Source organism: Lontra canadensis, unplaced genomic scaffold, assembly GCF_010015895.1.
Source record: "Lontra canadensis isolate GAN:19392208 unplaced genomic scaffold, GSC_riverotter_1.0 scaffold73, whole genome shotgun sequence".
NCBI classification, from domain to species: Eukaryota; Metazoa; Chordata; class Mammalia; order Carnivora; family Mustelidae; genus Lontra; species Lontra canadensis.
Genome location: NW_022631067.1, coordinates 3,561,622 through 3,588,549, shown reverse-complemented (window position 1 = coordinate 3,588,549; position 26,928 = coordinate 3,561,622). Strand labels below are relative to the sequence as shown.

General features: G+C 43.2%; 1 protein-coding gene across 1 annotated transcript in view; it reads left to right on the top strand.

Annotated features, from left to right (window-relative positions):
* Positions 1-26,928, top strand: part of MYO16 (myosin XVI) — a 587,020-nt gene that overhangs the window by 346,472 nt on the left and 213,620 nt on the right. Inside the window, exon 17 of the mRNA XM_032881053.1 lies at positions 24,277-24,388. Within this exon, the coding sequence (XP_032736944.1) occupies positions 24,277-24,388 (112 nt within the window). The remainder of the gene's footprint in view (positions 1-24,276; positions 24,389-26,928) is intronic.

Below are 26,928 nucleotides of genomic sequence, written 5' to 3'. Positions count from 1 at the left end.
CGCAAGGAGCCCAGGAGGGCAAAGGCAGTGGGAACAGAGAAGCAGAGATGCCAGCTGAGGGGGAAGGTTTGTGGGGACACGTGAGACCCGTGGGACAGGTATCTGGAGACCAATAGCCATGCAGAAGAGAAACAGGAGTTGTGTTTTCTAATGCACTTTCTGGAGAGAAGTAGCAATTGTTCCACAAATGAACGCTGATGGGAGCCCGCTTCAGACGGGTCCCTCCTGTCCCTGGAGAGCGCAGGCTGCACGGTGACGCCTGACGCTTGGTGGAAATACCAGTGGCCTTCCTAAGTGAGAATGGAGAGATGATGAGTTATATTTGCATTTTAGCATCTTTCCCTCTTGTGCCTTCCTTTGGAGAGCGGGAGGAGAACTCTGTCTGATTTAGCAATGTCTCACGCCCCTTTGGGATTTGCCAGAGATTCTGGGATCATGGGACCGAGTATGGCCCGGGTGCTGGGACTCACTGCTGTGGGATTTGGACACGCTCTAACGAGAACCACCATCTCGGGGGTCAGGTGCTGCGTCAACCTTCCCAGGCTCCCTGAGAGCCCTAAATAAAGCCCGAGCTTGTTGAGTTCATTCTCAGATAAGACCTTCTGACCTGGAAATGTGTTTATATTTCACAAAATTCGTGATGGTTTGCAAATTTCCCTCTGAGACTAGGTAAAGTCAGGCAGGACAAACACTTTGCTGTGTGGAAATGAACCCAAAGGACGGCAGGAACACTTCTCGGGGCCATGATGGGAACGTGTTGGACACATCACGGAAATTAAACCCAACCTGGGTCCTTGGGGCTACCCCACAAGGCTACCTTTCCTGCCATTTCCACTGATAAGGAAGTACAGAGAAAGCAGAGAATGCTGAGTTCTGGAACGTCCGAAGGCAAGACCTCCATCCAGCTCAGAACCCAGCGAGCTCTCAGTGCTGTGCCGTCTTTCCCCATCAAGGTCTTTCCACCAGACACACTTGCGGGGCAGTGGCCAGGACTTGCCCAGGAGGGGCTGTCTCTGAAGCAGCTCTGCGAGATTTCCAGAACTTTCCATCCTCCCATGTCTGTCATTTTAGAAAGCCCCACTGTCGTCCTCCAGCCCATGTCTTCTTGGCTGTGTTCGGCGGCAGCTCTTCCAGACAAGCACGGCGAGCTCGCCTTCCAGCCTGCCTCCTCTCCCCGGTCTTGGAGGGGAGGACTGCCAAGAAGACAGGGACGAGAAGCTTGAGAAAGAGAGGGGATGAGGAAAGTGAGGACTACATAGGACCAACCTGGAGGAGAGGGAAGAGAGGAGGGCAAAGGGCAAAGGGCAAAGGGGCCCGTGCGAGTGCCGACCCTCCCTCGTATGTCACAACGGTGATGGCAGTGACGTAGTTACCGAGAGCAAACTGTGTTGTTATAGGATATAGGATCATGCCATGTACTATATGACATGACATTTTCTATACGAATGTTACGTAAAATGCTATATATATTATTTCATATCCTATATTATTAAAATATCTAATCCCATGTCTTTTATGCCTGAGCAGCCATGTGGCATTCATCTAGAAGTAGGGAAAGTTTAGTATTTGGAAGATCACCTTGAGAAGATGTTAACATGTGTGAGAAAAGCTTGTGATACATAGAAAATCTTGAATATATGAATAATTGAAAGGAAGAATGGAGTTGTTGGGTAAAAGGAGGGTGTGAGGGCAGATCTGTAGATTTAAGTTAATGTGAGGGCCCACGCAAATAGCAGTGCCATAAAATAAAATTCATAGAAAGTGAATGGGCCTGAAGCTGCATTTGCTTTTGAGTTTAAATTGCCTGAAAGTAAAATAAAAAGCAAAGATATATCAGGCAAGCAAATGATAGCTTTTCACATCAATACTGTGTTTTAGACACTTACTAAAAAAATCAATCATATCTAAAAATAAACTCAAAATGGATTAAAGACCTAAATATGAGACCTGAAACCATAAAAATCCTAGAAGAACGCACAGGCAGTCTTCACTCTGACATCAGCTGTGGTAACATTTTTCTAGACTTGTCTCCTGAGGCAAGGGACATAAAAGCAAAAAGAAGATATTGGGACTTCATCAAAATAAAAAGTTTCTGCAAAATGAAGGAAACAATCCACAAAACCAACAGGCAGCCTACTGAGCGGAGGAAGATACTTGCAAATGACATATCCAATAAAAGGTTAGTATCCAAAATATATAAAGAACTCATTCAACTCAACACCAAAAAACAAATAATTCAATTAAAAATGGGCAGAAGACACAAACAGACATTTCTCCAAAGGAGACGGCCACCAGACACATGAAAAGACGCTGAACATCACTCATCATCGGGAAATGCAAATGAAAAGTACACGAGATACTACCTTACACCTGTCAGAATGGTTAGAATCAAAAACCCAAGAAAAATTAAGTGTTGAGAGAATGTGGAGAAAAAGGAACCCTCGTGCTCTGCCGCTGGGAATGCAAATTGGTTCAGCCACTGTGGAAAATAGTATGCAGTTTCCTAAAAAAATAAAAAATTGAACTACCCCACAATCCAAGAAGTACACTACTGGGTATTTACCCTAAAAATACAAAAATGCTAATTCAAAGGAATACATGTACCTCTGTCCATTGCAGCATTATCTACAAAAGTCAAATTGTGGACGCAGCCCAAGTGCCCATCAATAGATGAAGAGATAAAAAGTAGTGTGTGTGTGTGTGTGTGTGTGCACGTGCGTGTGCACACACACACACACACAATGGAATATTACTCAGCCATAAAAAAGAATGAAATCTTTCCATTTGCAACACGGATAGAGCTAGAGAGTATAACACTAACTGAAATAAGTGAGTCAAATACTGTATGATTCTCATATGTGGAATTTAGGAAACAAATGAGTGAAGGGAAAAAAAGAGAGAGAGAAACCAAAAAACAGACTCAACTATAGAGAACAAACCGCTGCTTACCAGAGGGGAGGTAAGTTGGTGGGGGGGGGGCAGAGGTTAAGGAGTACACTTACCATTATGAAATAATAAATAAATAAATAAATAAATAAATAAATAAAATGATAAAGATTTTAATCATCTCTTAGGCCATAGAGTAAAGGGGAATAAGGTCCCAAATTAAGAAAATGTACAGGGCATATTCTTTGTATGCAATGGAATAAAATTAGAAACTAAATCCAGAAGTGAAGGCAAACAAAAACATCACTAGAAAACTAAGTATTAACCCTTGGTGCTAGAAACCAGGGTATGAATAACCACAAAGGTGGTGACACTAAATGAATAAGAGTCCTTCATGCAAATATGAAACTGACTCTAGAAGAAATGAAAAGTCGAGTGAGATGAATAACCACAAAAGAACCAGGACAATTCCCAAACACAGAAGAAGTCACACGCAGGAAATTCCTAAGCATGTACCTCCAAACCTTCAAAGCACAGAAAATTGTTTAAATCCTTACAAAAATTAAAGAATGAAAGAACTCCCCTGTTCCTTTTTCAGAAGGCAGCATATTCAGAAGAGAAACCCCAGATTTGCAGTAAACCTACCGAAAGATGTGCATTCTCACAAGTAATTAAGGAAATGCAAATGGAAAGCATAGCTAGATACCATTTCAAAATGAGAACACTGGCAACAATAAGAAAAATCAGGTAACACAAAGAGCTAGCCACTCACACCCTCCTGATGAGAGTTTAAACTAGTAAAAACAATTTGACGAACCATTTTGTAATAAATGGTAAAGTTGGACATGTACACATCCTACCATCGTAGGTTGATACAAATCACAGGGGCCTTGGCAGTATCTGGACACATTTTTAATTGTCACACTTGGGGACATTGCTACTGGCATCTTCTGAGGAGAGGCCCTCTGTTCCACAGGATGGCCCCACAATGAAGAATTATGAGACCTGACCTGAAATGTCAGCAGCCCCAAAGCCAAGAAACTGTGGCTTAGAGAAACCCACATATATGTACATTAAAGAAGAAGAAGTAGGAGAAGAAGGAGAAGAAGAAGAGGAGGAGGAGGAAAAAAAACATGTACATGGTCTTCACCGACACGTTTCCAAAACTGGCAAATGATTAGAAAAGAAAATAAATTACTGCGTTTAGGAAATAAAGAAATTAGTCAGGTCTGGTTATGGTGGAGTAACAGTCTAGGAAAAGGAACCCAAGTATATGTAGGAGTAGATCTTACATATCTACAGTTGAGTTTACAAAACAATTTGCTGAATGGTGCAAGGTAAGTCACATTTATATAATGTTAAGTAATAACATTATATAGTTCATATATTTTATAGGGGCATATGTTTATAATTCAAAAACTTAAGATAGGGTGAAAAGAGAGACACAAAATTGGTCATGTTTATTTCATTTGATAAGGAGATAAAATAATGTGTCCACGTGGGGAATGTTACAAATTTCTGTGAAATTGGTTGAAAACAATGAATCTGAAGTAAATAAGTCACAAAGTTGCTTTTTTCACATTGGAGGGTGATGCATTTTCTGTCTCTGTATTCTTCTTTTAAAACTATTCTCATTGTCAAAAATTTATAGAAAAATTAAAAATCCAGCATATCTATGCTGGTAACACATCAAAAGATATGCCCATACAAGAAAAGCGTAGACAGTTATCTGACTTGTAGATAGAGAGGCATAAATAAAACATTAGCAAATACAGTCCATTAAAAGAGACTCGGTAATCAATATCAGGAACCTTAGTTATTGGTATATATCACATCAATAAGAAAAAAGAGAGAAATCAACTGGCCATTTTAGAAGGTGCCAAAAGACAATGACAGTCAACACCAAATCTGTTTTTTTGTTTGTTTTTGTTTTAAAAATTTTATTTCTTTATTTGAGAGAGAGCATGAGCCATGGGAGAGGGAGAGGGAGACGCAGACTTTCTGTCAAGCAGCGAGCTGGACATGGGGCTCGATCCCAGGACCCCGAGATCATGACCTGAGCCGAAGGCAGATGCTTAACCATCTGAGCCCCCCAGGTGCTCCTTTGTTTTTGTTTTGAAATGAATTACTAGGATATAATTGTATTAATCTGTGGAACATGAGGCCTTTTTGTTTGTTTGTTTGTTTGTTTAAGATTTTACTCATTCCAGAGGCGGGGAGAGAGAGAAAGCAGGGTAGGAGCAGAGGGAGAGGGACAAGCTGACTCTGCACTGAGCACAGAGCCCAACATAGGACTCGATCTCATGACCCCAAGTTCACGACCTCCACCCAGACGGAGAACTGGGTGCTCCACCAACTGAGCCACCCAAGCACCCCCCCCAAAATCTGTTTTTTATAGTAGTGAAAGGAATCTTTCACGTGAACATACACACACACAAAATTACCTTAAGTGGACATCACATTTTGTTGTGAAATAGATTCAGACATTTTTAAGCATTGTGTTAAAGGAAGGAAATAGAAATCAATAAACATTATCAAGAAGGATTAGACAAAATCACCATTGTTTATACCTCAGATGACTGTCCACGTGGAAAATCTAATCAATCAATGGTGATGTATTTTTTAATAGTATATTTCAGTAAAGTTTTGAATTACAAAACAAATTATGCAAAAATCAGATGACATGTATGCCAGCCATAACCACTTAGACAAATGGAGACACTACCGTTCTTTGAACAGTGCTGCTCACGTAGGAAATGCCCATGCTCTGAGACGGACCTAACAAAGACATATGCAAGCGAAATGCAATCGTGAGAGCAGGGATTTCTGGCTCCCAGTGCCTCACTGCTTTACCTGTTTTACGTACTGGAATTGCTGAGATTCAGAGTTTTCATGGTGGAAAAAATTCTAAAGCCTAACGCCATCGCTCTCCGGCATTCAGCCTGCCTATAGAAATGACGGATCCATATGTCTGGCTTCTCCGGTCCAAGCCACCTGTGACCTGTTTCCACCTAGTCTTCTGTGCTCCAGTAAGAGCACGTGTCACGAATCTGCTCAAACACCTTCAATGAGTAGAAGAATGAATGAACGCCTGCACAGCCTTCCTGTGGCATGGATTCTCCTCCACCTAGAAGACCTTTCTGTTCCAGACATTCATTGCTCTGAGAGTCCTTTGAAGCTTTCCCTGAGGTTTGCTTCTGTCCCTCGTGGTCGCCGGGAGGTAACCTTCCCATCTTCCCACCTGCAGGGGCTCCGTGCACACCTCTGCTGTGGGACCCTCATGGCCCAGGTGCTGTTTCTGTGCGGGGCTGTCTTCATTCAGAGAGCCAGTACCCAAGGGCTGGAGACCATGACCTACTCAGCTTGAAGCCCTAGACCTTGGCACCATCAGTAGCACATAGGAGTCATGGGATAAAATGGATAAATCAGTAAGCACTGGCGTATGTGGGAGCCCATGTGCACGTGTGTGTCTAGATTTCTAGTTTTGCTACAGTGATTATGCATATGAATTTCATTTCACTTATTCTATTTGAGACTTTCACTTGTAAATCATCAGATGCATTTATTTTACCAAACTTGAAAAACTATTTGAAGTTTGAAAAATTATTGGCCATCATCCCTGCGAATGTTTCCTCGTCCTCTTTTTTTTTTTTTTTTGGTCCCCTTTTCTTTTTTTCTGGAACTCTTTTCGATGCCTGCTGTCCCTTCTCTGTTTCCTCTCCCAGCTTCTCTTATATTTTCCATCTCAGTCTCTCAGTGGTTCATTCTGGACCATTTCTCTACTGCTTTCTTATAGTTTACTAACCCGTTTTTGAACCATGCTGAATGTGATGTTTAACGCATGTATTGCATTGTCATTTCAATGATCTTTTTTCCATTTCTAAGAGTTCTTTGTTCTTTTTCACATCTGCTTTTTCTTAAATATTATTCCTTGTTCTCATCTCATATCATATTTCCAGCTCTTTTCGTTGTTTTAATCAGGCTCATTATACCGTACAGAACCAGTCCTTGCATTATCTGAAGGATTCGAGATTCTATTAGTGCCATTTATTATGTCTGTCCAAAGGGGATTATTTCTCTGTGTCTTTGTCCTTTGGGGTGTGATTTGGTGTCCTGCAGTGGCCAGGCGGGGACAATCTTGAGTAGCCTGAATGGAGGGTTAGCTCTATGCAGACATTTGTCCTCCTTCTGCTTTGGTGAAATGTTCCAGGAGTCTGACCAGCCTCCTGGTCCATTTTTACGGGGCCATTTTTATGTTAATTCTTTAGTTAAAATATCCTAAGGACCCCTGGAGTCTAAATTTAACCCTCTAAAACCAAAGGAAGGCTGGCTATGATTATAATTTCTCTGAGGGAAGACATTTTTCCACCCAGAATCCTCCCAGATAAATTACCTTGTGGCCTGTCTATCTGTAGGCTGATACTGTATGGTGTTTCTCCTGCTGAGCTAAGAGCCCTGTGATCGTCTGGCTTTATGCAGTTTCTAGGGCCAGCAAGGTGTTCTCCTTCCCCCAGGTGGACCTCCGCCCTTTGGTTAATAAAATACATCAGAGTTCCCACTAACCGGGAGACTTAGATCATAGTCTCCCACTCTGGGTGGCCTGGGAACTGTTCCTTACACAGTGGGATTTAGCAATCCCTTTGAAAGGCGTGGTCCATGGGGTCCCACGAGTTTACGAAGCAAGGTCGTCATCTTCGCAAATGGTACATTTCCTGATTAAAGAAACAAAGAGATTCTGTTTCTCTTCACTATAAATCCAGAGTCAGTAGTGGTCTTAGGCTATTTTGAGGTACATCAGCTGCCTGTCTTTGTAGATGAGATCCCATTGGAGTGTGTGCACACGCGCATCTGTGTGCACGCGTGCCTAATTAAGCATCTCTACATCCACTCGGCACAAGGTTGTTGCTAAGTCTGGTTACAACTAGATATTGTGACAAGTTCTAAACACTCCTGTATTTACTTGGGGAATATTACTGGAGAGCTAATCTAGAGCTTTAGCTTTTAGATAGATTAGTTTAATCTAACCAGCTTATCTGGAATAATACACCCAGGATGTCAACATCAATGGAAGTACTGGGTGATAATTACACATCGTAACACCATGCTATTGTTGATGACCTGTTGGGTAATGCGTAGTATAGTGTGTGTGCAATGTATGTGCAATGTGTGTGCAATGTGTGTGTATGTGTGTGAGAGAGAGAGAGGGATAGCCAGGTATGAAACGGCTTGTCCTGGGCATACCCACAATATCTCAGCTGTTTGAATATTTCCTGGTACACAGAACATCAGGCAATGACGACTGATTTTAATTCTCAATTGTCTCTTACACCAAATGCATTAGCTTCTTAGAATAGCCCACACATTGTACCTATAAACCCTCACCATGACTTTACTGCCAGCTGATAGCCTCTGCAACATAAATTAATAATAAAAAGAGATCTTAGGGGCGCCTGGGTGGCTCAGTGGGTTAAAGCCTCTGCCTTCAGCTCAGATCATGATCCCAGGGTCCTGGGATCGAGCCCTGCTCGATCTCTGCTCAGCAGGGAACCTGCTTCCCTTCCTCTCTGCCTGCCTTTCTGCCTACTTGTGATCTCTGTCAAATAAATAAATAAAACCTTAAAAAAATAAAGATCTTAAACCTGTGAGCAGCAGGGGACAGCTACAAGTGACTGGAGAGTTGAGGTGACAAGATTCTGATAGCACACTGAGTCGCTCTTCACAGGGAATCCTTTAAGAGTAAAATAAACACCGGGGTTGGGCCTGGACAGCCCAGTAGACTGCTTCGACTTGATGTTCTGAAGAAAGTTTCCTCATCCTATGTTTGGCTAAACTTGGACCACCTGCCTGTCACATTTCTGGAATGGGGGCAGTGGGCTGGAAGCACTTAGCATCCCGGGAAAAGAAGCTCTGGCTGGACAAGCCTGCTGATGGTTCTCGGTGAATGGTTCCAGGGGGCTCTGAGGCAGGAAGCCCATTTCCAGGAAGAAGCAGCCAGGAAGGGGAGGTCCTGGGAGTCGGCACAGGGGGTCAGACCCAGGGATGGACTGAAACCATGCCCTCCACTTGAATCCCCGCTCCCTGTCCCTCCCTGTTCAGAAAGAGTCCAGGGGAGAAGCGTCCTGCCAGGTGTGATAGAATGACCTTGAAAAGATGAGCTACGAACATGCAGGAAAAGGCCAGGAGACAGACATCCGTGACCATTTGTTCTTTTGTCTTCTTAAAGAATGTTCTCCCAACATTGGTTCATGGAGAGAAATGTCATTTCCTTCTGGTGTCAGTAGGAAAAGCTCACTGCAGCAAAGGAAGTTCAAATTAATTCGGATTTGACATTGTCACGTTTTACTACTTTGGGTGCTACAAGCACATTCCCCTCCTGGTTGCAAAGAAAATTAATTTTGTTTAATTAACTATAATATTTTGAAAGATCTAGAAGTCGCTTTAATTATACATACTGACGACCATCTATTTTATGACTTAATTGGCCTGAATCCACCATGTTTTGAGTTTCTGCTTGGCCCAGTTCTGTACCTCCCCAAAACCCCAGAGAGCCTTTTGTGGAAGGCACTTTATTGATTAGAGATTGGGTTTTTAATTCTAATTTATTGTTTCAAACAGTAACTCTGTTATTTGATTATCATTTCTCTGTCTTGTATGCCGTCATTATCATTACAGGCGCATTTCCTCTAGGTATCTGTATGACTTCTGAGTTCACCTCCTTTAGACAGGGATTTGTGTGATGTTTGAAGAATCCCCCAGATTGCAAAGCCTCTTAGACAATATGCTGATGAGAGTGAGTGCACTTATAGAATTGTTAACACGTTTTTCTATGAGTCATTGAAATGCATGTTTAGGGTTCCTGATGAAGCCAGTTGGTTGAAACAGGCACCGGCATTTTAGTATTAAAAAAAAAAAAAAGACCTTTTAAAATATCAGTTTGCTTTCTCAGAATTAATAATTAGATATTCAGTGTTATAATATATATTAGTATTCTATGTAATATATAATAGAGTGAGTTCTCATATTACTATAATTTTGTCTTAACATGTCTGTCTCCTCTGGAATAAATACTGTGTCTCATTCGTCTTTGAACCCTCAGTGATCATAATTCTTGCCACATGTAGAAACTCAGTATTTCTGAGTGAAACCTCCCTAACTTATATTAGCAGTTGATAAAAAAAAAAAGAAACAAAAACAAATAAACAAACAAAAACGTGACATGCCTTCTATCATGAACATAGTTTGTTCAAATCTGTCTTTATACAGCTTTTGTGAGTCACTCAGTGTGGACCTAGTATGACATGGTCAGGTCTCTTGGAATCATTTTCAGAGTCTGTATTTTTGTTTAAAAGCTTCCTATTCATGAGTAACGAGAGGGTGGGTACCCTGCTTTATTGAGGCCTGGGGCCCTTGTGGGGAAGCACGGTTGGCATTAAATTAAGCATTTTGAGATACAGTGAAGGAATTGATCAACGAAGGACACTTGCTTTATTTGCTATGAGGATAAGAATGTTCATCCAATGAAAGAAATGAATATTCCGGCCCCAAAGAAGAAAAATACAGAAACATGTTTGTGAGTCCCGGTGGTTCAAACATGAACACAGTATTCTTGGCCCCCCCCACCTGGCAAATGCTGATTGCTACAGTGTTTCCTTTAGTATCTGCTTTACTAACAAGAATGTTATTTACTAGGCTCATATTGTAACATGAGGCAGTTGCTGAAATGCGAAATAAGGAAATAAGGAACATAGGAAACCCTACAGCAACTTTCCAGATCTAGAACCTGATACAGATGTAGTACAGGTGTTTAAATGTAAGATTGGGCACCTTCTAAGTGCCCTACATTATCTGACATTTTAAAAGGGATCTTGTAAAAAGAAAAATTAATAAAATGGTTCTTGTTTTTTTCTTTGGCTAAGATGTGCGATTGATTCCATTCAGTAGATATTTTCAGTTTCAGCAGGAAGAGATTTTCTATGTGAAAAGGGAAATCCGAGGCAATGGAAAAGGGCATTTGGAGTGGCCAGTGTTAGCATTCCAGCAGCATGAACTCTGAGCCCAGGTAACCAACAGAAAGCCCAGCCCAGGATCCAGTGTAATCCTGGCTGCTTTTCTTTCTCTGGGCTAGGCCTGCTCTGGGTCTCTGTTCCCTCCCCCATGACCCCACTGAGCTCCTGCCTGCACCAGTGCTCCCAGTGAAAACACCACGCCCAGGAGAGGACAGGCAAGGAGCCAGCCCTCACCCCTTCCGAAATAAAATGTACCCCAGTTTCTGGAGATCATCATAAGCCTGAGCCAGAAAGGAAGAGGAAATAGGGTGCAAGCATTACTTTTTTTTATAATGAGGACTGTGTTTTGTTTTGTTTTTAAAGATTTTAGTTATTTATTTATCAGAGAGAAGGAGAGAGAGCGAGCACGCACAAGCAGGCAGAGAGGCAGGCAGAGGCAGAGAGAGAAGCAGGCTCCGGTCCGAGCAAGGAGCCCGATGCGGGGCTCCATGCCAGGACTCTGGGATCATGACTTGAGACAAAGGCTGCGGCATAACCAACACAGCCACCCAGGTGTCCCACAACTGTAGTTTTTAACTTGATCATTTGTTTGTATTATTTAGTTCTGAGCTTGGGATTCCCTAACAAATCAGAAGGAAATACCTAATGGTTTTATTCTTTCTAATTTAAGGAGCTTTTATTTTCACCCAAGTTTAGATTCAGGGTTAACTCTTTGAAGTGTTTCATGCCGTAAATGGAAATACCAGAGTCCCTAGAAGCTGCAGCTTGGGTGAAAGAAGCTACCAGAGGGGTTTCCGTAAAGTCCAGGGAACCCACACACCCTCCCCCCGCAAAAAATCCACTTAAGTTCATTAAATTATTTATTTTTTTGACCGTGAAGAATCCTCTGAGCTTCACCGTATTTACCCTTATAATTTTATTTCATGAACATTTCTAGTAAGTGTATTTGGCTTAGGAAAGTGAGGAAGATATTTCTGTACAGAATAATGTTGTGATAATGGTAGCAATGTTGGTGAAAGGGTGATCCTGCCAGGTTGGAATACGCCTTCACTGTCTCTGGGTCAGAACGCTAACTCTCAGGATTGACAAGCGTATTAAGCCCAGAAGAGTGATGCCTGCAGGTCCTGAAGGTTTCAGAACCCACCTTGGGAAAAACTAGTCTTTTATCGGTTTAGTACTTTCCTAGATAAGCAATTACTTCCTAATACCCTTGGGTAACTTACTTGCATTTCTCATATGAACTTCTCACGGTTAGAACCGAATTTGGAGCAAAAGCACATCATTCAGATTTTAATCCGTTTTCAGATTTTTTTGACTTTTGGTTAGTTTTTTAAAATGTCAAGCTGTCATGACTTTTAGGCGACATGCCTGGGTCTTTTCTGCAAATGTTCTTTTATGTGGAAGCGTTTTGACCTAAAAACACAATACGGTATGATCAGGGACTGCTTGTAGGATTAACCTATTATTTGCACAGCATACATTATTTCATGAGAAGTGTTTCCTTGTTACTATAAGTAGCTTGACTTAAGCGTGGAGGTGTGGATCCTGGAGTTGTTCAAAGTTCAGAACCAAACCAAGAAGAAGCAGAGCTCGCTCTGAGTGGTAATGACTTCCATCATTTCTCTTTCAAATTACTGCTGCTCTGTTTTTAAAAATTCTGCATTGTACTATCACCTATGGATGATATTTTTGTATAATATATGATTTTTTTTTGAGAGAGAGAGAGTGCATGCACACAGGCGGGGGGGGGGGGGGAGCAGGCAGGGAGGGTCAGAGAGGGAGGGTCAGAGAGAATAACCAGCAGGTCTGCTCCCGGCACAGAGCCTGATGCGGGGCTTGATCTCATGACCCTGAGATCATGACCTGAGCTGAAATCAGAAGTTAGAGGTTAACTCAGGAGCCCTGTGTTTTGAGTTTTCTTAAGGATTTATATATTTATTGTAGAGAGAGGGAGAGCATGTGAGCAAGCACAAGTTGGGGGAGGGGCAGAGGGGGAGAGAGCATCGCAAGCAGACTCCCCGCTGAGGGTGCAGCCCGACGGGAGGGCTTGACCCCATCCGAGATCATGACCCCCCAGTCAAAATCAAGAGTTGGGGGGCACCTGGGTGGCTCAGTGAATTAAGCCTCTGCCCTCTGCTCAGGTCATGATCCCAGGGTCCTGGGATCAAGCCCCACATGGGGCTCTCTGCTCCGCAGGGAGCCTGCTTCTCCCTCTCTCTCTCTGCCTGCTGCTCTGCCTACCTGTGATCTCTCTGTCAAATAAATAAATAAATAAAATCTTAAAAAATAAATAAATAAAATTAAAATAAAATTCCCATTTAAAAAAAAAATCAAGAGTTGGCTGCTTGACTGACTGAACCTCGCAGGCAGCCCTGTAGGACAGATAATTTTATTGAACATGGGTAGTGTATTCAGAATGACAGCAGCAAGTCCGTGGCCCTACTTATTAGAAATTATTAAGAAATGGGAGCGAAAAGAGGTGCAGTAGAGAGAAGGTCCTGGCGTAGAGCCCACACGTTCCATCTCTTTCTTCTTGATTTTATTCGGATCAGTTATGGGCAAAGAAGTATTCTTGTATGTGCTAACATAATCATTTTATTCAGGTTTTAAATGAGAACTGATATTTAGCAAAAGGAGAAATAAGGTATTTACTCTAATTTATGAACATACCCTGAAATAACCAGTTCTTAGGCTCCATTTCTGACATCATCTCGTCGGATAGCTGGTCTTGGGCTAGATTACTTGATGAGGGACAATCTACATTACTTGGGGTTGCAGGGAGTTTTTCCTTAATTTATTTTTAAAATCGTTTAAAAATCATATAATACATTTTTATTTTACTCATCTCAACTTCTCTATAAAAATCACCATTTGTTGAAATGGAGGTGCTGATGTTTCTTATTCACATGATGGACACATTTTTGCATAATTTTGGGTGCTGTCAGGATGCTGGGCCTTGAACTTTTGTTCCCCGGGGTGTGTGTCTTTGCAGAGGGTGTGGACACACCGAGTTTTTGCTGAAGGTTCAGTTTACCATCTGACTAATTATCTTCTCAGGAAAGGCCATGAAACTAATTAAGTGAACTATTCATATTTATTTTTTAAAGCTGTTTTATTATTTCCTCACTCCTATCTCCCTTCCATATTGTCCTGCTTCTTTCCTACGACTTCTGCAAAGACGTAGGGCAGGTTTATACCTCTGATAAGTCACCGCATGTTTGTCCCTCATACTAACATTTCCTCGCTGAATTCCTCACTGTAGTATTTATGGGTTATGGTTTACTTTGCCAAAGAATGACTGATTTTTATGACATTGATCTCTGATTTACTTCCGCCAGTCTTTGAACGAGTAGAACTTGTGCTCACTACTTCCAAACCAACCAGCCACACTTGACACCTTCCAGGTCTGTTGAGAACCTCCCAGCTCTCCATGGAACTGACCGGGTGCATACAGAAACTTTGAGATGCATGTGGAAGCTTTTGGGGTGTTTATAAAACCTACCGCATGCTCAGTAATGGTTTAGATTCTGTGGGAATCCATGAGAGACTGGAAGACATGCACTCTTTCCAAGAACAATCACATGGGTTACATTGAATGTCTATATATTGAATAAGAACAGTAAATATTTTAATGTGTGAAAGGATGAAGTGGAGGAAGGAGAGTGTATTGTTTAGGATTCTCGAGAGAAAACCAATAGGAGGGTTAGAGATATACGGACACAGATATAAATGTACGTGAGCCCATACAGAATTGGCTCCCATGGTTATGGTGGCTGAGAAGTCCTCGGATCTCCACTCCACAAGCTGAACAGGGGACTTGCTTCTGGCCTGGTCCCTGGGTCTGGCTGGTCAGGAAGAGAATCCTGGTGAGAAAGTGGCAAAGAGCAGGGTAGGTCCATACTGAATCACATGGTGGCCAAGTGCAGTGGGGAGAAGGGAGGACAGTGTGTGCAAAATACAGCAAACTAAGAATGGTCTGATGGGGAAGAGACTTGCCCGTGTTGGGAAGAGTCTCAGAAAACAGGGAAGAGAATTTATGATGTAGGCGAAATGTTTATGAGTCGAACACGGACATGAGGGCGGTACGTCTGGGGAAGATTAATCTGATAGAGGCTTGTGCACACGCATGCTCATTTTCTTCACTCCAGAATGACACCTACCTGTCAAGGCTGGCCTTGCTTTTTCCTGGGGATCGTGGCCAGGCGATTTGCATCGAGTCGATAAAACACTGTTGTGGAGGAAATGCACTGCTTGGGGGAGTTTGTGCAAAGGACATCCCAGAGAAAGTGGGCTGTAGGGAACAATGGAACTTATCCAGAATGTTCCGCGGGGCTTGGGTATGTGTGGGTTATGCTCCCAGTGGAGAAAGCAAGGTGAGTGAGGGCCCGGAGGTGGACGAGAGTGAGGTCTGTCTGGGGGACCAAGGGAAGTTCTGTGCAGCACGAGCTCAGAGGACACGGAGAGGCGAGAGGGACAGAACACATGGCTCCTGGTTGTGCGGGGCTGTGATGAGCCACACCGGGCAGTTAGGATCAAAGCGTTTAGGACCTGGGAAGTGAGTTCACCAGATCCACATTCTGAAAAGAGAATGTTGCAGGGACTAGTTTGCAGGTGGGCAGGAACGGGTTTCCAGAGACCCGGCTCCTGCAGTGCTCTGGGGAGACTGAACAGGCCCTGGGTCTCCGCTGAGATGCTGAGTCCACTGAGGCTGCGGGGAACCTGCAGGAAGGTCCCCTCTTGGGTTCATATCTCGTGAAGAACGGAGCCGGCTCGGGGCCTCTCCACGCAGTGTCGGAGGAGAAGCAAGTGCGGCTGCTGGGAATGTTCTCCTCCGTCAGACTGAGAGAGTGAAGTCGTGCGCGTCATAGAAATCCGTCATTTGACACGAAAGTAGGAAGTCCCTTTTAGGACGACCGAGTAAGCCCTGCTGATACACTTGAGGTGAGCTCCTGAGCCCACGGGCAGTCCCAGAGAAGAGCAGGACGAAGCCCGCTCCCCAGATGTCCACAGTGGTAGATGGTTCTGGGTCTACGTCGCAATTTCTGTTGTGTTTACCTACTACAAGGGTTTCCAGTGCAGGTGCCTACCCAGGATTTAAACCTCAGGGGAGTGACATGACCTTATACAACGCTTTTTCATAACGATCTTCCCCAGGGAGGATTTCAGTACCTGTTCAACCTTGCCCCGGGCATATTTATGTATTTATCTCTATGTACCATCTCTCCCCGTGCACAGAGCTGGGGCCGGGCTCGGGGTGACTTGGGATGAACTACTGTGAGCTCTTCCTTCACTCCTGCAAATACAGCCCCTCTGACCGTGGCTTCTTAGACAGGCGCATGGACGGCCAGACCAAGCCACACATTCTGAGCAAAAACTTATCTCCCTCCCCATTGCACTCATTGAAATATAGATTGTTCTCTGGGCATACCTCTGTGAAAAGAAAGGGAAGGGACCCCTTCCTCTGGGAGAAGGGGGGGTCCCCATGCTGGACACAGGGCTCGGGGCCTGGTTGCAGACTGGGGTTCAGGCCCCCCAGATACTGGCCCTAGGTCTTTGTGCTAAGACGCACCCACTGCGTTCTTGGACCTCCTCTCCCAGCTCTTGGAAACCAGTTAGCTGACCATAAGCACTCACTATTTGAAGGATGGTAAGAGTTTAGAATTTGTTTCACCAGATGTTTTGAAGAAATATTCTGACTGATGAAAAAAATATGGACAAACTATTCTGGGAATGTCACAAGACCCAAAGTCTTTCTGAATGCATAATTTATTAAATGGATTCTGGTTTTTTCCTGAAGACCACTGGCAGGGTTTTCCTCTTTCCAAACAAAATAGTTTGCAGCTAATATATTAATATTTTCATTGGTGGAAATTTATGTATCCAAACCTGTGGATAATAAAAACCTTATTCATATCCCGTTGAGGGGGGATTTAAAATGCGTTAATACTTTCCAGAGAGTTTAAAAACAATAAAGAAAAGAATTTCCTTTTTAGGGGCAAGGTGGGGGTGGCTGGGCAAGAAGGGGGCCAGTTAACCACCTTCCTCAGTAAACTAGTCAACAGTGCTCGCTGTGTTGATGCCAACTGTTTGCTTTTGCCTTATCTGGTTTCTGTTTACATATTAAACATCCCCAAGTAGAAGGCAGCTTTCCCCACAATAGAGAAGACATTGTTCTTCTGTATTTATAAGGGGCAGGCAGAACCCTGCGAGATGCGTCATGTTTATAGTCTGTGAGCGTCTGACTTGGTGAATGGGCTACGCACGAGGCTTTAATTAGTAATGTCTTTTCTTTGTGTTTGAGCCTTGGTTCCCAGTGTGTCCTGGGCACAGGGTTGGTTTGGGTCTGGTGAGTGGTGTGCCCAGCGAGCACAGGCAGGGAAGCTGATTTTTGTTTGTTCTTTAATTAATTGTATGTCGCGATGTAATGGACATATAACATTGGGCTAAGTTGAAGGTGTATGACGTGTTGGTTTGTTGTCATACCGCTCTCCTGTCGCAAAATTATTATTTCTTTTTTATGGTGAGAACAATGAGCATCTAGTCTCTTAGCAACTGTGACGTTTTGAAGATATGTTGAACATATTCACTGTGCTGTCCCTCACATCTCCAGAATGTATTCATTTGCTAGTTGTCTGTCTGTTATTTTAATGTTCCTGGGACCACTGGGAGACAGGCACCGCTGGCACCCGGAGGGGACACATGCCCTTGAAATTCCACGGTGGAGCCTTTTTTGCAAACAGTCATTGTTTGTATTTGATAGTCAGATCATTTCACCACTACCTCGAATTCCCAGCCCTCATGTCAGGGGGATGCCATCGACCATTTTCTGTAGAAATATAAAGGCAAAGCTGCCATAGGACCGAGCTCTTGCACTCCTCGGCATTTGTCCTAGAAAAACAAAGACTTCCATTGACCCACAGACCTGTGTGCAAATGCTCGTGGCAGCTTTATTCATACTAGTCCCAAAGTAGAAACAACCTAGATGTTCCTCCAGTGCCCACATGGAGGGACAAACTGGTACCTTCTGACTGGGGAACGCTGCTCAGCAATAAAATGAAACAAGTTGCTGAGACACACAACACACTGAAATTCATAGTTGTGTAGACATTTTTTTTCCTGGTGATACATAATAGTCATTGATTCTTGGAAAATTGGAGAACCTGGAACAAAAAGAAGAAGAAGGAGAAGAAGAAAAAATGTACCTCCCGTCAGCCATCTATCTCTCTGTCTTTCCACTTTGGTTTCCGGAAACTTTCTGAAATCACCCGTGGAGAGAGAGAGAAAATAGCACAGCTTCGTGATTCAAAGTTACCCAAGGGACAGTAAAACCACACGTCAGTCATTAGAGTTACGGAACATGCAATGGTGCTGGGGTCTGGATGTTGAGCTCTGTGAAGACGAAGCCTGGGGTTGGTTGGTTTTCTATCCCAAGCCTATGGATTTGCCCCTGTTTTTAAATACCAGTTTAGTGGAAACATTATTAAGTGACGCATTTCACATCAATTAGGACTTTGGAGTGATTCATCAATTTAGGAACCTAGAAATCTGTTACTTTTCCTAGAATTTGCCTCAAGAGGGATTGACCATGCTTAATATTTGGAGAGAAGAAATGAACAGGGACATTATGAACTGGTTGAGACAAGGTTGACTGAGAAATAATATTTAGCAAATCTCCTTTTGGTGACCAATTCAGCCAACACTTACCATCGAGAATCTTCACTCTTTAAAAATATAGCTTTATATAGTTGATAGCAGTGTTATCAAAACTTCTACAAAATTGTGGACTCCCTAATTTCCAGTGTTTTTGTCCTTTTGTGTTAATGAAACCTAAGAGCTTTTAGTCAAGACTCACCTTCTTGGAGGAAGAACAGCACAATCTCCAGTGAGTCTTCAGAATAATGTGGGGACTTGGATCTGCTCCTGGAATATTTCTACTGTTTCCAGAAATCAGGATGGACATAACTTTCCCGCCATAGAACTTTATTTTTTACCTTCGGATAGAATTGACCTCCTAAATCAGCTTGTCCTTACCTGTTTCACAGACAATGGATTTATAAATAATCCACATTTAAGCTCATGATAAACACAAGGATATACTCGTCTTCCTCATTGGATATCTCATGCCGCATTTTCCCTCCACCGTTGACCAGAGGAACCAGCATGTAGTTACACTCAGTCAAGATTCATATTGAAACAAATCTCTGACTTTGGCTCATTTAATTTACTTCAGTGCAGATTATTTGCTTCTTGATAGGAGTGTAAACAGCGTTATCCGCGGTCCGATTGAGAGTGAATGTGTTGCTATGACTACGGAGATTTAATATGTACTAATGACGTTTCATGAAGTCAAGTTAAATACGGCTTAGGCCCAGGCACGTGTGTGTCTGCACGGCGTTCCTGGAGTAGAAGCAGAAAGAGTTGAATCACACACTTGGGCATTTCTTGGTGCGAAGTGACACAATGTCTTACTACAGTGACGTAGCTTAAAGCATGAATATTGCCATGCAGCAATAAAGGTCGTCTAACACAACCTAACTCCGATCCTGGAATTTCTTGTTCAGCAAACCCAGTGAGATGGGTACAGAGCCTCGACTGACCTCCTAACAGCAGGGATCTTATGACCTCAGAAGCAGTGCAAGGCTGTCTAGGAAGTTTGTTTATTAGAAGATACTTTCTGACGTTGCAGTGAAACATGCTTCATTCTAGGTTCTCATCGCAAATTTGGATTTATGTAAAAACCCTTTATGTAGCAAATTTTAATTAAAAACTAATATTTATAATGATGGGCTGATGACAATGGCAGTATCTGTAGATTTATCATTAATGTAGCCTAAATTTACATATTGCCTTTGGTCAGATTACTGTTTGTAGCAATTGAATCCTTGGGATTTTACTCACTCATGCTAAGCCTGTCTTAGTAGTGTGGTGTGAATTTGGGGTTAAGATGTACGTTTGGGTCTCTCGGACCTAAACCGTCACAAGTCCTTACCTTACCTCACCACCCAGTGCAATGGCTTTCCCTTTGATTTTCACCGCCCCTGAATTCCATTATAACATCAAAGATGCTTCAGCCTGGCCGTTCCCTGGAGGCCTCGCCACGGGGGCAGAGACCCCTACACAGAGGCAGCATGAGACCAGCAGCACTTCCCAGGTGCTCTCCTGAGCTGGGAGCTACTCCGTGTCTGGCCCACAGTGCACGCTTAGGGCTGGTCTTCCTTGCAGGAAACTTGTAACTGAGCTCGGGGAGCCCTGGGGGCTCTGGACCAGGTGCATGTTGGTCACCACTTACAGCTGGGAAGCATTCCAGAAACTTCAGCTCCCTTAGACCCTACATGGGTGCACTGATAGGTCCTTTCTTCAAGGTCAACGTGAAGATGAATGGAAGCAGTGCTTCTAAAAGATACAGTCGAGAATGGTTAGTACCCACTTCCTTTCCCTTTGAGTAGAATCAGTGGAACAGGGGTAATCCATCTACAGTTCTTAACATTAGGTAACCCACATGTTCCTCTTCTGCTCCCTGGTAGAAATTTCATCTGGGATATTCCCTTGATTTGCCAAGCTCATCAAAACAAAATAGCAAGGATTCCTGGTTTAACAAATGATAATGTCAGAAGCTTCTGACACAGGACTCAGTGATATGTGTGTGTTGCCAAACATTACTGTTCCAAGTTATGTACAAGTTAGAAAGAGAGGATTTAAAAAAAAAAAAAAAGATTATCTGAGTAGTCACTGTGTTCTTTTGAGTCATAAAAGAGGCTCTGTGATACACATTGAGTTCTGAGATTTTAGTACTGGGAATTGTGGGACCATTATATGTTAGGTGACAAATAGGAAACAGTCAGATGAAACACTTGCACAAATTCATCTCTGGTGGTTCTCAGCCACTGTGTTGAGATGATGGGAGGAGTTCAGTGGAGTACGGCTTCCCCGGGGGTGTTGGTCACCCATAACCTACCATCATCGGGAGCTCTTTCCAAGTGTTAGAAACATCTGGAAATACCATGATAATATTGCACATGCGGTCATTAATCTTGCATTCTGCTTAATTTATCACGAAAAAATCACCAAGAAGTGAGAACCACAATCTATTCCTTTCATCTATTTTATCTGTAGAAGAACAGGAAAACATATTTTATAGTGTAAAATTGTCTGTACTGCCAATAACATTTGTTACAATTTCTCAAAATGTTCCTTGATTTGAATTAGTTACTTATTTGATTAAGATCTTCATTAATGATAGAGCACACTGACTAAAGCTGCCCATATGTATGAGATACAGTATTTCTGGGAAACCTACTCTCCATGTTCCCTGCAGTGGGAGTATAGAAACCATACCCCACACTATATCTTATTTGATTCTCATAAAACCATTGTGAACTAGAAGTGGAGAATGTTTTTAGTCAATTTTTAATCTACTTAAACTCCATTTTACAGATAAGAAAATAAAGACTTAAAATGTCATCAATAAGGGTCAAATCAGATCTAACTCCAAGTTTCCAGATTCCTGGTTGTAATATTTTCTGGGCATATTTTTCAAGTATTTCCCTGTCCTTGTGTGTGGTTTCATTAATAAATAATGTCAAAAGGAAAGCGAGTACTTTCAATCTCCAAGAAACAAACTTTCAATTTTTTTTTTTTTTTCTGATACTAACCTTTCCATTTTAGGATGAAATTTTGCAGATAGCGAAGAACCATACTTCTAGTGATCATTTTAAACATTATTGAATAGTGGGAGAAAGTTTAAATTTACATGGAAGACCAATATTGAGTTCTATTTGGTGGGGGGGGCATTTTCAGGCCAACAAGTTTTCTGGCCACAGAGGAAAATGCAGCCAATTTTCAGACATCGTTCCTCCATCAGGCAAACTACCCTCTGAAAGTCTCGATTGTGCGTGGGTTTCTCCTGGACCATTGCATACTTAACAATCCCGCCTGCAACCACTAGGGTTAATGTCACATGGTTTCCTCCATCCGGAATGTAACGGAAGCCACAATGGCGGTTCTTGTGGCTGCATGCCATGGGTCTTAGCTGCTGGAAATTCTCTACCATAAGGACACAAGACATGGGGGACAGGGATGCTGAACTGTTTGAAATGGCCAATCAGTTAAGGGTTTCTTAATTGAGGACTTTTTATTATTGTAAAAGAAACTGGTATTTTGCCCGTGTGACTCTGCGATGTTCACAGGAGCCCCTTGTCCTTTGCAAGGGGTTTGGTGATGTCTCTTGCTGGGATACTGACCGAGGCAATGGGCCGCAAGTAAGTGGGAAAGAAAAGATGGCGTCAGGGAGTCGGGAAGACTCCTGTGGGAAGCAGGAGAATTGAGAGAGGTTGTGATTTCCTATCTTTAAGACTTTTGAATCACTAAAATTTGGTAAATTTTAGGCAGAATGACTGCCATGACCCAGGTTCTCATTGATATTGCTGCCCTTGACCTTTTCCTTTGGTTCTACTGCCCATCCCCCAACTCATAATCCAACTTCTAACCCCTAGAAGCACGTTAGCCTCAGAGCGCCTGCTTTGAGATGCTGGCCGCCTCCAGACCGTATTTGTCACCTTCCCCGGCAGGTCCAAGAGGCCGTGTCCCTCCTGCAGTGCAAGGTACACCCTCCACTGTACCCCTCTTCCCTCCTCGTGACTTTCTGCTCCTCAGAAACCCCACAGCTCCCTTCCTGTCAGCCTTTTATCCTGGCTCCGTGTGCTTCACACTCAGCACGTGACTGTTCCAAAGACCCTCCTGGTCCCCACCCCAGGGGCTGGCTGCGTCACTTGTAGGCTTGGGAGCTGGGGCTGAGGGAGGAGACATCTACCTGCTCCACACCAACCCCATCCGTGTCCTCCCCACAACACCACGCATTTCCTTATTTCTGTTGTCTCTCTTCTGTCCCCATCCAAAAGTCCTAAAAAACTGTTAGCCTTTTGTTTTGATGACTCTGGCTTATTGTGATGTTCCTCCTCCCTTCCTGAACATTCAGTTCTTTCTTCAGCCTTAGAACCTGAGCGTCTGTTTTGGGGTGAGCTCACCCGGTCACATGGGTTTAGTCATCTGCACGTTGATGACTTCCAGATCTTGTTTTCTAGGGTTTTCTGAATTTCAGGTCCTTCCAGCCAATTATTTTTTGGAATTCTACTGGAGCTCCTCGAGTAGTTCAAAGTCAACATGGCTAATACAAAGAGAAGATTTCTCTCTCAACCACACACCCCTCCTTCTGGAAAGGCTGTGGCTGAATGAGCCCACTCTGCAGTCTGTTTCCCAAGATGTCATTTTGAAAAGCATCATCGATCCTCTTCCTTCTCCTTTGTCTCCATCCAGTCTGTCCCCTCATCCTGCCAGGTCTGCCTCCATGACACCCCTATCCCTCTTCTTTTCTTAACCACTGCTGGCCTCACTGGCTCCCTCAGCCCTTAGTAGCCCTGCCCGTTCCAGGTAATCTTTCATTGGCCTCTCAGAATACTCTTTTTCACACACCAGTTTGATCCTGCCCTTTCTTTTTTTTCAAGACCCTTGGGATTACCCGTCATTTCTAAGACATAATGGAAGCTCTTTTGCAAGAGAAATGAAACTCTGACTGCATCTCCAGCCTCATCAAGCTTGGCTTCTCTCACTGTAGGCTCCAGTTTTGCTGAAATACCGGTGTCCCTGTGTACATCATGCGTGGTCAAGGTCGTGTGTCCTTGTGTATGTTGCTGAGTCTTCTGGGGCACCCTTACGTCCTGGATTTGCTTGGAAAATTCTTATTCAAGTGTCTACTCTTGGAAGGGAAGGCTTGTCCTGTCTCACAGGTTTTTTCTCATCACCCACTCTGGGTTTGGTCCTCTCCCTGAGTATCAACAAACTCCTCTCGTCCATCTCTGCTCCGACTTCCCTGCTCTACATTCGTGTGATGAGCCTTTGTCTTTATAACCTCAGCTGCTAATACTCTATGTTTGGGAAGTGATTCCCATGTGATTGTTGCACGAGAGGAATAAATCAACAGATTAATCAACCATCACATAATAAAGGGATATGGACAAGAAGAAATAATAAATTACTCTAAACTACAAATCTTTAATAAAAGTATTAATTATAAAGCATAGGACAGGACACAGCAGATTCCTACATGAACTACATAAAACTTCTGTGACCTTCTCCTTTAGGTAGAAAGGGTACAGCTCAGGTGAGAACCCAGTGAAACAGGGTCATTAGGTTCTGGTACAACAAGAACTTTTTTTTTCCTTCCTGAAACATCATATGCTATTATGTATCAAAGCCTTGTAAACACAGGGTACGCAGTGTCCAGGTGATTGCTATTATTCCGGAGACCAAAGATGGAGGAAGTGATTTTCAACTGCCAGAGCTTGACCACAAGCCAAGCCATAAGGCTGTCTGCTTTCTGTCCTCACAGGTATTTGAACCAGACCCGACCAGAAGATGTCTCAACAGCAGAGCTTTCTCTGAACAGGGAGAAATTCGCTCTTTTGAAACAAGCCCTGAATGTCATTGGCTTCAGTCACTTGGTGAGTCACACTGTAAATATTCCACTGAGAAAACCAACCTTCTACTAACGTACAGAAGTTATTCATTCAACGGCATTGACCGAGTCCCTATCATATTTTGGGTATGGTTGGGAATACTCGTGATTTGGCCGAGAATAAGCCTCACAGTGTCTGCCTCCTAGAGTTTTCCTTCCCTTGGGAGAAGTTGACAACACGGTGCCCGGGGGCGTGGGTCCCATGAGGACAAACAGTGACCAGAGGAGGGGCATCTCTGTTCAAGGGGGCGATCCAGGAGACCTTTTCCCCAAATGAACCGTGTGAGCAAAGAGGTGAAAAACCGTGCAGTGACCGACTCCAGAGAAAACTGGCGAATCTAAGGGAACGGTCGGCGGCCAAGAATCGCTTTGAAAAGGAAACTGATGACTTATTACAGTATCTTTCTGTGCAACATAACATATGCTTTTTACTCTTAAAGAATTACCAAATACCACAGGCATCGTGAGGTAGAAAAATACGATTTAAAATGTTTAAACCACTCCTCTGCAGTAGAAGTTTCTGTAATCATGGGAATATTCTGGATCTGGGTAGGTCCATGCTAGACCAGGCACTTAAAATGTGGCAAGTGTGAATACGGGCGTGGATTTTTAATTTTTCTTAGTTTTAATTAATTTAAATTTAGGTAGCCTCGTGAGGTCAGTGGTTAATGAATCAGCATAGATTTAGTGGGCCAGAGATCTGAAATGAGCTGAGCACGGGGACCCCTCACCACCCCTCAGATTTCTCTTCCCTTCACACAGTGGCTTTTCCCGGTACCTTTGGAATGCCAGTAGCTTAGCAACCCAGATGTAGCCATAGATTTACAGATCTTCTTTTTCTTATAGTCAGTTGGTGGATTTGGGTCTTTGTTTTTATTTTTTTATTTTTCCCTAGCCCACATAGATACCACTCACGGGGCAGCAAGGTGTGGAAAGGCTGGGGAGATCGGGACTCACACTAAATGAAACAGCTCTGGGTACTTGCCCTCACCCCATTTGGAGATGGGAGTTCTAGGGCCGTACAATCACATGGTATCTTATTTTTTCTTTCTCTCACTCTCTCTAATGATCCGATCTCTACATTTCTTTTAGTGACTCCCGCCCATTTGCACTTTTCTGCCCTTGCCTTTGCAGCTGTTGTACTTTTTTGTTATTTTTTCCCCCTTCTTCTGTGCCTAAAATTTCTGCTTCCTTCTAGGAAACTGGGATATAGAGACGGGTAAGGAATCATTCTACCAAAGTACCCGTTGCCTGGAAACAGGACTTTAAAAATCCATGATTGATTCTCAAAGGCAGGGCCACCAAAATATGCTTTCCGCCCTAAGGTAGCTAATAAGAGAACCGAACAACCCTTCTGGTAAAAGAAATACGTGCATTTTAACAAAAGACATGAAGGTAGTCCTTTCGCTGTGATGCTTGAGGTTGATGGCTAGGGGGACATTTCAGTGCACTTAGGAGGGATGGCTCATGTCCAGGAAGACTAGAAGGAAGGTATTTCTGGGCTGAGGAGGCCCTCGAAGAAGACTTGCTCATCAAGGAGCTTCCACCTGTGTCCAGTGGGACGACGGCGACCGTTACTCGTTCTCCACGGACACAGGGCGGCAGCCCTCGTCTCACAGGCCACAGTATTCAGCACACTGTGATTCGTATGTAGTGTGGCTGGTGGTCTTCCTCTGTCTCCACGGCTAAGCTCTCAGATCCTTGATGTCCTAACAGAGACTTCTTCGTGACCCTGTCCCTAGAATGCCTGCATCACGGAGACCTGGACACATCTACTGAGGAGTGACTGTATTTATTACAAAGTGGGGAGAGCAGTTGTCAGGGAGCGTGAGGAGGAAATGGTTATTCAAAGCAGCATAACTGACTAAAATTTGAAACCATAACCTGAGATTGGCGGGGTACCAAAACCGTTTGTAAGCAATGCCACAGTCCTAGAGTATTAGACCTAAACATTACTTAGAGACTGTCCTTGTCAGCATTCTCATTTTGAAGATAATAGAGTTATACTTTGTGGTGAAAACTAGAAGTTCTAGAGGGGAGTCAGAGCTACATCACCCCACTTATATATTTATAAAGCAAGTACGAGTTGCTCTTAGTAAGTTGTCACAGGCAGCAGCTTTTTATTTCAAAAATTAAAGGTTAGGGAAATGAGAATTTAAAAGATTATGTCACTTGCCCAGCATGGAACTTAACCGGTGTCACTCTCAATGTCATGATACTAAAAGATTGTTCTAGAGAAGTGTTTCTTAGTTCCAGCTTTTTCTTGATTTTTCATTGTCGCCACAAAATGACTGTCCATAATCCAAATTTAAGGTCTGATTTCTTTCTTTATGCAGAGTTCCAGATTCTCAGATCTCCTCCTGCAGCAGACAGTGTCTTATTTCCTTCTCCCTTCTGCTCAAAGATAGCTCTTGCCAACACCCATTTCTTTCTCTTTTCCTTAAAATACCTTAAAAAACAATTAGCATTTTTTAATCTAGGCATAGATGTTTGTATCGTGCCTTCCTAAATGTTCCGGCAGAAGTG